This window comes from Lonchura striata, chromosome 4 (assembly GCF_050655825.1).
Source record: "Lonchura striata isolate lonStrDom1 chromosome 4, ASM5065582v1, whole genome shotgun sequence".
Taxonomy (NCBI): Eukaryota; Metazoa; Chordata; class Aves; order Passeriformes; family Estrildidae; genus Lonchura; species Lonchura striata.
Genome location: NC_140706.1, coordinates 62955879 through 62968156, shown reverse-complemented (window position 1 = coordinate 62968156; position 12278 = coordinate 62955879). Strand labels below are relative to the sequence as shown.

General features: G+C 60.9%; 2 protein-coding genes across 2 annotated transcripts; both read right to left on the bottom strand.

Moving 5' to 3' along the window:
• On the bottom strand, positions 1-5708 carry LOC144246155 (serine/threonine-protein kinase pim-1-like). Its single transcript, XM_085579539.1, has 8 exons — positions 5647-5708; positions 4709-4824; positions 4137-4240; positions 3994-4044; positions 3330-3633; positions 2761-2937; positions 2357-2439; positions 1-135 (listed from the first exon to the last, which is right to left on the bottom strand). Exons 1-8 carry the CDS (start codon positions 5706-5708, stop codon positions 1-3), a joined length of 1032 nt encoding a protein of 343 aa, XP_085435665.1.
• A 641-nt stretch (positions 5709-6349) lies between these two features.
• Positions 6350-12058, bottom strand: LOC144246154 (serine/threonine-protein kinase pim-1-like). The gene is made up of 8 exons (XM_085579538.1): positions 11997-12058; positions 11059-11174; positions 10487-10590; positions 10344-10394; positions 9680-9983; positions 9111-9287; positions 8707-8789; positions 6350-6484 (listed from the first exon to the last, which is right to left on the bottom strand). The coding sequence occupies exons 1-8, from the start codon at positions 12056-12058 to the stop codon at positions 6350-6352; spliced, it is 1032 nt and encodes a 343-aa protein (XP_085435664.1).
• Positions 12059-12278: the final 220 nt, after the last annotated feature.

Below are 12278 nucleotides of genomic sequence, written 5' to 3'. Positions count from 1 at the left end.
TCATCCATGAGACCAGGCCAGGACATCGCTGCTGTTTCTGTGCTGCTGGAACTCCAGTGGTGTTAGCTCCAGTTGAGGGATCTGTGACCTGTGGATGAGCCCAGACAGGAGCAGGACACCCGCAGGCATCCGCGGCTGGGAATAAGCCCATGGCAGAGCAGGAATCTCTCAGAGTACCTGTGGCCATGGTTGTTTCCATGGCCAAGAAGGGATTGTGGCCCAGGGATAAACCTGAAACCTCTGTGGCTGTGGATTAGGCCATGCTCAGCAGGTAGCCCTCGAAACATCAGTGCCTGTGCCTGGGGTCGTGCTGGAGCACCTGAGAGCCATGACCATGGAAGAACCCCTGGCAGAGCAGTTACAGCCTTGGGGGTGCTGCAGCCATGGTTCAGGCCAAATCCATTTCTTTAGTGGGGATGGAAAACTTCATTGCCTATAGTTAGTATCAAATCATGTTTGTAAAAATTGAAGGTCCTAAATTCTTAGATTCAGGACAAATAAAATACTGCTAATTTTCCTTCAGCTATTTCTTTTCTTGTTACACTTGTGTGACATCAGAGAGATGTCAGCGTGACATCGCAGAGAGGTCTGTGTAACATCACAGGAGCTTGTGTGACATCACAGATGTCATTGTGACATCACAGAGAGCTGTGTGACACCACAGATGCCCATGTGTTACCACAGAGAGCTGTGCAACGTCACAAAGGTGTCAGTGTGACATCATAGAGATGTCATTGTGATGTCAGAGGAGGTTGTGTGACATCACAGAGAGCTGTGTGGCATCACAGATATTAGTGTAACATCACAAGGATGTCCATGTGACATCACAGAGAGATTTGTGACATCACAGAGGTGTCAGTGTGGCATGACAGAGAGCTGTGTGACATCACCCATGGAAAACCTCTGCCACAAATGGCATTCCTGAGATCAGGGCTCCACCTTTGCAGCGTAAGGGTGCTTGTGATGGAATGGGATGGCTTGGTTCCAGTTTTGCTCTGACAGTGGCAATGACAGCAGGAGAATGCGCTGTTGCCTCGCAGAGGCAGCCACACTATTTTCTGCTTTTAATGAGCAGTCGAAGGTTCTGATAATGTGTGAACCTGGAGCTGCACTGCCTCAGCTGGTTCTCTTCAATAATGCAGAGTCTTCACTCAAGGTTCAAGTGATGTGCAGTTGAAGATAAACTGTCATAGTGTATTTTTTCTCCTTTCTTTTATACATGACAAAAAAAATCTAAATGTGCATGTCAAATCTAAAGCTTGCTTTCTTTTTAGATGATTGATGCAGATCTTCTTCGTGGCTTCTGCACAGGTATTGAAACTGGCTTTTTGAAATTATGCTATCCAAACCAGTTTCAATATATTTTCCCTTAAAATTATTTTTAAAAAATTTGCATTCCAAGGTAATGTCAAATACATATTTTATCATCTTGCCATAGTATAAATCGAAACAACAAAAAAATCTACTAAGTATTGGTTACAACCGCTACCTCTCTATAATGTAGTTGTCCTGGTTTGTAAGATAAGCTTGTATTCTATTTGCCATCTGTTGGAGGTTGGGCAGGTTTATTATCTCTTGCAAGAACGATGGTTTGCTCCGAAGAGGTAATCGTTTGTTAATGGGCCATTGACTGGCTCACTGCAGGCCCGGTAACGTAACACCATCCCAATTTGAGGTGCTCCACCCAGAGGGGGAAGCCAAGCACTCTTTTATGGTATAAAGTGGTACCTTTTTGGGAGACAGAGCAGCTCTCTCTTTGCGGGATTCTGAGAGAAGCAGCTCCTTCGGCGTGACTCCCAGAGAAGCAGCTCCTTCGGCAAGATTCCCAGAGAAGTGCCTAGCCCTGCCTCCCATTTCATAGGAAGAAAGAAAAAGAGTTCAGCAGGGCTCAACCTGAAATGATATTTTGTAGCTTCTGGCTCTCCTCAGAGTTCTGCTAAGAGAGGAACGTCTCTGTCCCTGAAACCAAATAACCCCTGGAATGCACACATGGACCTGTGTGTCACTTCAAGAGACACCAAGAAGCCCTGCCACTTTGCAAGAGCAGCTGTTGTTCCACTGCTGCATTTCTTGGCTGGGCAAAGCCCCTCTCACCCGCACTACGGCCTGAGCTGGAAGATATAAAGAACCAGCCGGGAGGGCAGGCATGGAAAGCTTGACAAAGGCTGAAGGCAGCACTCTGATTCCCCCCTTTTCCCAAGACGTTTCTTTAGCTGAAGTTGCTGAAAAGAACCAGCCCCTTGACACACCACAATGGGTTTGCTGTTTTATTTTTCGGCTTCTCAGTCCTGCGTGGGACTCGCTAAGTTGGTGCTGCAGAGGCTCCGGCAAGGCATCAAAAGCGCCGGCCCCGCACCCAAGGGTGGCATGAGATCTCCTCCAGCTCCGGCCTGTCCGCAGGGTGCTTGGCCAAACACCATCGGATCAGGTGCTGGAGCTCTGGGGAGAGAAGGCAGAAAGCGCCGGTCACCGGCAGAGTCTCCTGCCCAGCTGCCCCCGTCGCCCGCGGGGCCCGGGCCATGTTGTGCCGGGCTCTGGGCCGTGCCGGGCTCCCGACCGGCTCTGCCCCACGCAGGAGAGCGGCACGGCGGGACACGGCCGCCTCCTCCGGCCGCCCGTGCCGCGCTGACCCCGTCGGCACGGGACCCTCCTGCGGCCGGCCCTGGAGGGCAGATCCACGTCCCGCGGAGCTGGTGAGGGCCGCGCCGAGCTGCGCGCCGCCAGCTGCCAAAGCCCGCCGGCTTGAGGCCGGACACCCACCTGGAGAGAGCTGCTGCCGGAAGACGAGCTTGCCCAGCACGATGTCAGGCTCATCCTGGAAGGGGAGGCTCCCGCAGACCATGACGTACAGCAGCACGCCCAGGGACCAGATGGTGGCCGCGTGGCCGTGGTAGCAGCCGAGCCAGATCCACTCGGGCGGGCTGTACACGCGCGTTCCTAGGGGAGACAGGCGGCGCTGGCCGGGCGCAGGCTGCTGCCTTCCAGAGCCTGGCGCCGGCCTCCTGGCCGAGGCAGGGGCTGCAGCCGTGGCCACAGCTTCCCCCCGAGGCCACCCCGCGTCCCCCAGCCAGCTGGCCAAAGGCACGAAACCATTCCGCAAGGCCAAGAAGGCCAGCGGAGCAGCCCTGGCCCTCGTGGGCCTGCTGAGCCCAGGGGCCGGGAGCCGCTTTTGCCCCCCCTCTGTCGGCCGGGCCGGCAGCCGGCTCCTGGGGCTCGGCATCCGCCCCGTTCCTAAAGGCGGCCGGCTGAAGGACGCAGCCCGCAGCCCAGGAGGGAACGGGGCCGTGCGGTGCCTGGCACCGGGAGCAGGGCCCAGGCCATGGGCTCACCGGCAAAGCCCGTGAAGGCCCGCTCCTGGAGGAAGGTGCCGCAGCCGAAGTCAATGAGCTTCAGGTGGCCGCTCTCCGGGTTCACCAGGAGGTTCTCTGGCTTGATGTCCCGGTGCAGGACGCCGCAGGCGGTGCAGTGCCGCACGGCCTCCAGCACCTGGCAGAAAAGCCAGCGCGCCTGCTCCTCGCACAGGCAGCCCTGCTCCTGCAGGAGCTGCAGGAGATCCTGCGATGCCTCCGGACGCTCCAGCACTAGCACAAAGCTGTCCGGCAGCTCAAACCAATCGAGGAGCTGGATGATATTCTGGCAGCCAGAGCCCACCTTCTCCATGAGCACCACCTCCAAGGGCACGCGGGTGCCGTCGGGCTGTGAGCAGGAGAAAGTCAGTGCCTGCAGCAGCCTGCTGCTGCTGCTGCTGCTGCTGCAGCAGCCCTGGGGCTGCGCTGCGCCCTGCCCGGGATGCCCCAGTGCCCCCTGGCGCAGCCTCCCAGGCGCTTGCGCTTCCTCCCGCCCGGGGGATGCTCGGGGGTGCCGCTGCCCGGCCCCAGCTCCGCTCTCCGGTGTGCCCAGGCCCGCGGGGCTGCGGCTCCGCACGCTGAGCCCGCCCCGGGATTCTCCCTGCCCGCCACGCCCCGCTCTGTCCCGCTGGCCCCGTTCACTCACCAGCTCGTCCCACTGCAGGACGCTCTCCCGGGCCACGCGTTTGATGGCCACCTGCGAGCCACGGAGAGAGGAGGGCTGAGCTCCAGCCCTGCCGCTCCCCGCCGCTGCCCCTCCTGCCCCGCCCGGCCGTGGCGGCCACTCACCGGGCTCCCGTCCGAGAGGCGGATGCCCGAGTAGACGGTGCTGAAGCCGCCGCTGCCCAGCTGCGGGCCCCACAGGTACAGCTCCTGCCGCTGCCTCTGTTGCCCTGCGGCCGAGAGAAGCCATCAGCCTTGCGCCCAGAACCCCCCGCAAGTGCCCGCGAGTGAAGCGGGCCGGGCCCCCGCGGCCGCCGCGCTCTCACCTGCTTCCTGCTGCGCGCCGGGCAGCGGCCACCGCCCTGCAGCCGCCGGGCTGGCGAGCGGCAGAGCCGGGCCGGGGCAGCGCGCACAGGCGGCTGCGGCAGCCCCGGGGCAGCGGGGCAGGGCGGCACCGTCGCTGTCCCCGGCGGCGTGGGCTGGGCTCTGCTCCTGACGACGGCCGGGGCTGCAGCCCGAGCCTTGGCACAGGGGGATGCCAGGAGCGGCTGCAAGGCAGACAGGGCTTTTTCAAGCCGTGCCGTCGAAGGCACTGGAAACAGCCGGCGACTAGGCTGCTCGCAGGGGCCCTGGCCTGGCCTGGCCGCGCCCCTCCAGAGCCCCGGGGGAGCCGCAGGCAGCTCCTCGGGAGATCTCACCTGCTACTAGAAAGGCCTTGGCTGCACTCGAGGGCTGTCTTGGAGCAGCTTCCTGCAGATGGAGGAACCTCCGTGCTGTCTGGAGGCCCGTCTCCACCACCAGGCTGGGGCTGTTGCTGGCGGGCAGAACCAGAAGAGCGTCCTGGCTGTCCTGGCTGCTGTGGGATGCCCACTGCTGGCTCCAGGACGCTTGCTGCCCTGCCAGCTGCTCCTGAGCAGGCTCCCCTGCACCGGTCTGGGCTCCCAGTTGGACTTCTGGGCTTTCCCTTGCCACGTCAAGGATCAGGATGGCACCTGTGTTGTTGAAGTTCCAGAGTCCAAGGGAGCTGGGAGACCTGTCCACGGGCTCTGCTCTTTCCTCAGGCTGACAGGTCTCACTGAGCCTCTGCAAGGGATGGAGGCTGTCAGAGATAGCAGAGGCTCCTGGCAGGATGCAGGGTCTCTGAGAGCCTGAGCTTCCTGCATGGATGGTGATGTCTCTCCCCTGCTGTGCCATCCTTGCAGGCCTTGAGGCTCTCCCAGGGATGGAGAATCTTGCTGGGAGCAGCCTCTGGATGGGATGGAGGCTTCTGGAGGAGCTGGCTAAGCCACAGCAGGGCAGGTGGCCTTGGTTCTGCAGCTCCTCCAGTTCTTTCCACAATGCCTGCCACATCCCAGAATAGAGCGGCTCACGTGTCCCGTTGCCATCCCCGAGGTGCAGCATCAGTTCCTGCAGCTCCCGGGCCTCTGCCAGGCAGGGGCCGCAGCTGCAGGGGCTGCCCAGGGGGCTGGCGGGAGCACGTGGCCGCTTGCCAGGAGTCGCCCGAGGCCTGGGGAACCTGGGAGCCGCAGGGGCTCCTCGCTTCCTCCGTGAGCCTCTGGGCTGGACCCTGGGGCGCTTCCTCCACTTCCCTCTCCGTGTCCGCCGGCCACGCGGTTGCCGGTGGCCAAAGGCCCACCAGACAGCCACGGCGGCCAGCAGCAGGAGAAGCACGGTCAGCAGGACGTCACCGTCACCCATGGCTCCGGCACGTCCCGTCGCGACTGCACTGGCAGCTGCGGGCGCTGGCCCGTCTCACACAGCCACAGCGCGGTGATGTCACAGCGATGTCACAGTGCTGCGGCCAGCACAGCCCTGGGACATCACAGCCCTGCCTCACGCCAGCGCTCTGCCCCTTTGTGCAGTCACAGCCCTGCCTCGGCCCCGCCCTCCGCAGTGCCCCAGGAGGGATGAGGGGGCTCCCTAGGGGCACTTGCCAGCTCTCTGGAGCAGAGCGGGTGGAAGATTCTTCTTTACGTAGGACACAGGGATGAGGAGGGGAATGTTGATGGTCTCACCTCCTTGCTGGCAGAGCACGGGACATGGATTGTCCAATGTGCCACTGCAAAGTCCTTGAGGAGGGCAAGCCCCGCTCAGCAACATCCAAGCCATCCGTGTGCTATCCACCACATTCCCGTGCTGAATCCAAACCCAGCTCTTTGCCGCTGCCTGGGAAGAAAATGGATCCTATCCCCTTGAAAACCAGTACATCACCATTCTTCACCCAGCACACCCTGTCTCTGTTTGTCTCACAGCTGGACACCTGCTCCAGATGTATTCTGCGAGGAACAGGATCAAAACTGTACTTGAAACCCTGAAATAGAACCTGCTTTGCCTTCCCATCATCCATGAGACCAGGCCAGGACATCGCTGCTGTTTCTGTGCTGCTGGAACTCCAGTGGTGTTAGCTCCAGTTGAGGGATCTGTGACCTGTGGATGAGCCCAGACAGGAGCAGGACACCCGCAGGCATCCGCGGCTGGGAATAAGCCCATGGCAGAGCAGGAATCTCTCAGAGTACCTGTGGCCATGGTTGTTTCCATGGCCAAGAAGGGATTGTGGCCCAGGGATAAACCTGAAACCTCTGTGGCTGTGGATTAGGCCATGCTCAGCAGGTAGCCCTCGAAACATCAGTGCCTGTGCCTGGGGTCGTGCTGGAGCACCTGAGAGCCATGACCATGGAAGAACCCCTGGCAGAGCAGTTACAGCCTTGGGGGTGCTGCAGCCATGGTTCAGGCCAAATCCATTTCTTTAGTGGGGATGGAAAACTTCATTGCCTATAGTTAGTATCAAATCATGTTTGTAAAAATTGAAGGTCCTAAATTCTTAGATTCAGGACAAATAAAATACTGCTAATTTTCCTTCAGCTATTTCTTTTCTTGTTACACTTGTGTGACATCAGAGAGATGTCAGCGTGACATCGCAGAGAGGTCTGTGTAACATCACAGGAGCTTGTGTGACATCACAGATGTCATTGTGACATCACAGAGAGCTGTGTGACACCACAGATGCCCATGTGTTACCACAGAGAGCTGTGCAACGTCACAAAGGTGTCAGTGTGACATCATAGAGATGTCATTGTGATGTCAGAGGAGGTTGTGTGACATCACAGAGAGCTGTGTGGCATCACAGATATTAGTGTAACATCACAAGGATGTCCATGTGACATCACAGAGAGATTTGTGACATCACAGAGGTGTCAGTGTGGCATGACAGAGAGCTGTGTGACATCACCCATGGAAAACCTCTGCCACAAATGGCATTCCTGAGATCAGGGCTCCACCTTTGCAGCGTAAGGGTGCTTGTGATGGAATGGGATGGCTTGGTTCCAGTTTTGCTCTGACAGTGGCAATGACAGCAGGAGAATGCGCTGTTGCCTCGCAGAGGCAGCCACACTATTTTCTGCTTTTAATGAGCAGTCGAAGGTTCTGATAATGTGTGAACCTGGAGCTGCACTGCCTCAGCTGGTTCTCTTCAATAATGCAGAGTCTTCACTCAAGGTTCAAGTGATGTGCAGTTGAAGATAAACTGTCATAGTGTATTTTTTCTCCTTTCTTTTATACATGACAAAAAAAATCTAAATGTGCATGTCAAATCTAAAGCTTGCTTTCTTTTTAGATGATTGATGCAGATCTTCTTCGTGGCTTCTGCACAGGTATTGAAACTGGCTTTTTGAAATTATGCTATCCAAACCAGTTTCAATATATTTTCCCTTAAAATTAGTTTTAAAAAATTTGCATTCCAAGGTAATGTCAAATACATATTTTATCATCTTGCCATAGTATAAATCGAAACAACAAAAAAAATCTACTAAGTATTGGTTACAACCGCTACCTCTCTATAAAGTAGTTGTCCTGGTTTGTAAGATAAGCTTGTATTCTATTTGCCATCTGTTGGAGGTTGGGCAGGTTTATTATCTCTTGCAAGAACGATGGTTTGCTCCGAAGAGGTAATCGTTTGTTAATGGGCCATTGACTGGCTCACTGCAGGCCCGGTAACGTAACACCATCCCAATTTGAGGTGCTCCACCCAGAGGGGGAAGCCAAGCACTCTTTTATGGTATAAAGTGGTACCTTTTTGGGAGACAGAGCAGCTCTCTCTTTGCGGGATTCTGAGAGAAGCAGCTCCTTCGGCGTGACTCCCAGAGAAGCAGCTCCTTCGGCAAGATTCCCAGAGAAGTGCCTAGCCCTGCCTCCCATTTCATAGGAAGAAAGAAAAAGAGTTCAGCAGGGCTCAACCTGAAATGATATTTTGTAGCTTCTGGCTCTCCTCAGAGTTCTGCTAAGAGAGGAACGTCTCTGTCCCTGAAACCAAATAACCCCTGGAATGCACACATGGACCTGTGTGTCACTTCAAGAGACACCAAGAAGCCCTGCCACTTTGCAAGAGCAGCTGTTGTTCCACTGCTGCATTTCTTGGCTGGGCAAAGCCCCTCTCACCCGCACTACGGCCTGAGCTGGAAGATATAAAGAACCAGCCGGGAGGGCAGGCATGGAAAGCTTGACAAAGGCTGAAGGCAGCACTCTGATTCCCCCCTTTTCCCAAGACGTTTCTTTAGCTGAAGTTGCTGAAAAGAACCAGCCCCTTGACACACCACAATGGGTTTGCTGTTTTATTTTTCGGCTTCTCAGTCCTGCGTGGGACTCGCTAAGTTGGTGCTGCAGAGGCTCCGGCAAGGCATGAAAAGCGCCGGCCCCGCACCCAAGGGTGGCATGAGATCTCCTCCAGCTCCGGCCTGTCCGCAGGGTGCTTGGCCAAACACCATCGGATCAGGTGCTGGAGCTCTGGGGAGAGAAGGCAGAAAGCGCCGGTCACCGGCAGAGTCTCCTGCCCAGCTGCCCCCGTCGCCCGCGGGGCCCGGGCCATGTTGTGCCGGGCTCTGGGCCGTGCCGGGCTCCCGACCGGCTCTGCCCCACGCAGGAGAGCGGCACGGCGGGACACGGCCGCCTCCTCCGGCCGCCCGTGCCGCGCTGACCCCGTCGGCACGGGACCCTCCTGCGGCCGGCCCTGGAGGGCAGATCCACGTCCCGCGGAGCTGGTGAGGGCCGCGCCGAGCTGCGCGCCGCCAGCTGCCAAAGCCCGCCGGCTTGAGGCCGGACACCCACCTGGAGAGAGCTGCTGCCGGAAGACGAGCTTGCCCAGCACGATGTCAGGCTCATCCTGGAAGGGGAGGCTCCCGCAGACCATGACGTACAGCAGCACGCCCAGGGACCAGATGGTGGCCGCGTGGCCGTGGTAGCAGCCGAGCCAGATCCACTCGGGCGGGCTGTACACGCGCGTTCCTAGGGGAGACAGGCGGCGCTGGCCGGGCGCAGGCTGCTGCCTTCCAGAGCCTGGCGCCGGCCTCCTGGCCGAGGCAGGGGCTGCAGCCGTGGCCACAGCTTCCCCCCGAGGCCACCCCGCGTCCCCCAGCCAGCTGGCCAAAGGCACGAAACCATTCCGCAAGGCCAAGAAGGCCAGCGGAGCAGCCCTGGCCCTCGTGGGCCTGCTGAGCCCAGGGGCCGGGAGCCGCTTTTGCCCCCCCTCTGTCGGCCGGGCCGGCAGCCGGCTCCTGGGGCTCGGCATCCGCCCCGTTCCTAAAGGCGGCCGGCTGAAGGACGCAGCCCGCAGCCCAGGAGGGAACGGGGCCGTGCGGTGCCTGGCACCGGGAGCAGGGCCCAGGCCATGGGCTCACCGGCAAAGCCCGTGAAGGCCCGCTCCTGGAGGAAGGTGCCGCAGCCGAAGTCAATGAGCTTCAGGTGGCCGCTCTCCGGGTTCACCAGGAGGTTCTCTGGCTTGATGTCCCGGTGCAGGACGCCGCAGGCGGTGCAGTGCCGCACGGCCTCCAGCACCTGGCAGAAAAGCCAGCGCGCCTGCTCCTCGCACAGGCAGCCCTGCTCCTGCAGGAGCTGCAGGAGATCCTGCGATGCCTCCGGACGCTCCAGCACTAGCACAAAGCTGTCCGGCAGCTCAAACCAATCGAGGAGCTGGATGATATTCTGGCAGCCAGAGCCCACCTTCTCCATGAGCACCACCTCCAAGGGCACGCGGGTGCCGTCGGGCTGTGAGCAGGAGAAAGTCAGTGCCTGCAGCAGCCTGCTGCTGCTGCTGCTGCTGCTGCAGCAGCCCTGGGGCTGCGCTGCGCCCTGCCCGGGATGCCCCAGTGCCCCCTGGCGCAGCCTCCCAGGCGCTTGCGCTTCCTCCCGCCCGGGGGATGCTCGGGGGTGCCGCTGCCCGGCCCCAGCTCCGCTCTCCGGTGTGCCCAGGCCCGCGGGGCTGCGGCTCCGCACGCTGAGCCCGCCCCGGGATTCTCCCTGCCCGCCACGCCCCGCTCTGTCCCGCTGGCCCCGTTCACTCACCAGCTCGTCCCACTGCAGGACGCTCTCCCGGGCCACGCGTTTGATGGCCACCTGCGAGCCACGGAGAGAGGAGGGCTGAGCTCCAGCCCTGCCGCTCCCCGCCGCTGCCCCTCCTGCCCCGCCCGGCCGTGGCGGCCACTCACCGGGCTCCCGTCCGAGAGGCGGATGCCCGAGTAGACGGTGCTGAAGCCGCCGCTGCCCAGCTGCGGGCCCCACAGGTACAGCTCCTGCCGCTGCCTCTGTTGCCCTGCGGCCGAGAGAAGCCATCAGCCTTGCGCCCAGAACCCCCCGCAAGTGCCCGCGAGTGAAGCGGGCCGGGCCCCCGCGGCCGCCGCGCTCTCACCTGCTTCCTGCTGCGCGCCGGGCAGCGGCCACCGCCCTGCAGCCGCCGGGCTGGCGAGCGGCAGAGCCGGGCCGGGGCAGCGCGCACAGGCGGCTGCGGCAGCCCCGGGGCAGCGGGGCAGGGCGGCACCGTCGCTGTCCCCGGCGGCGTGGGCTGGGCTCTGCTCCTGACGACGGCCGGGGCTGCAGCCCGAGCCTTGGCACAGGGGGATGCCAGGAGCGGCTGCAAGGCAGACAGGGCTTTTTCAAGCCGTGCCGTCGAAGGCACTGGAAACAGCCGGCGACTAGGCTGCTCGCAGGGGCCCTGGCCTGGCCTGGCCGCGCCCCTCCAGAGCCCCGGGGGAGCCGCAGGCAGCTCCTCGGGAGATCTCACCTGCTACTAGAAAGGCCTTGGCTGCACTCGAGGGCTGTCTTGGAGCAGCTTCCTGCAGATGGAGGAACCTCCGTGCTGTCTGGAGGCCCGTCTCCACCACCAGGCTGGGGCTGTTGCTGGCGGGCAGAACCAGAAGAGCGTCCTGGCTGTCCTGGCTGCTGTGGGATGCCCACTGCTGGCTCCAGGACGCTTGCTGCCCTGCCAGCTGCTCCTGAGCAGGCTCCCCTGCACCGGTCTGGGCTCCCAGTTGGACTTCTGGGCTTTCCCTTGCCACGTCAAGGATCAGGATGGCACCTGTGTTGTTGAAGTTCCAGAGTCCAAGGGAGCTGGGAGACCTGTCCACGGGCTCTGCTCTTTCCTCAGGCTGACAGGTCTCACTGAGCCTCTGCAAGGGATGGAGGCTGTCAGAGATAGCAGAGGCTCCTGGCAGGATGCAGGGTCTCTGACAGCCTGAGCTTCCTGCATGGATGGTGATGTCTCTCCCCTGCTGTGCCATCCTTGCAGGCCTTGAGGCTCTCCCAGGGATGGAGAATCTTGCTGGGAGCAGCCTCTGGATGGGATGGAGGCTTCTGGAGGAGCTGGCTAAGCCACAGCAGGGCAGGTGGCCTTGGTTCTGCAGCTCCTCCAGTTCTTTCCACAATGCCTGCCACATCCCAGAATAGAGCGGCTCACGTGTCCCGTTGCCATCCCCGAGGTGCAGCATCAGTTCCTGCAGCTCCCGGGCCTCTGCCAGGCAGGGGCCGCAGCTGCAGGGGCTGCCCAGGGGGCTGGCGGGAGCACGTGGCCGCTTGCCAGGAGTCGCCCGAGGCCTGGGGAACCTGGGAGCCGCAGGGGCTCCTCGCTTCCTCCGTGAGCCTCTGGGCTGGACCCTGGGGCGCTTCCTCCACTTCCCTCTCCGTGTCCGCCGGCCCCGCGGTTGCCGGTGGCCAAAGGCCCACCAGACAGCCACGGCGGCCAGCAGCAGGAGAAGCACGGTCAGCAGGACGTCACCATCACCCATGGCTCCGGCACGTCCCGTCGCGACTGCACTGGCAGCTGCGGGCGCTGGCCCGTCTCACACAGCCACAGCGCGGTGATGTCACAGCGATGTCACAGTGCTGCGGCCAGCACAGCCCTGGGACATCACAGCCCTGCCTCACGCCAGCGCTCTGCCCCTTTGTGCAGTCACAGCCCTGCCTCGGCCCCGCCCTCCGCAGTGCCCCAGGAGGGATGAGGGGGCT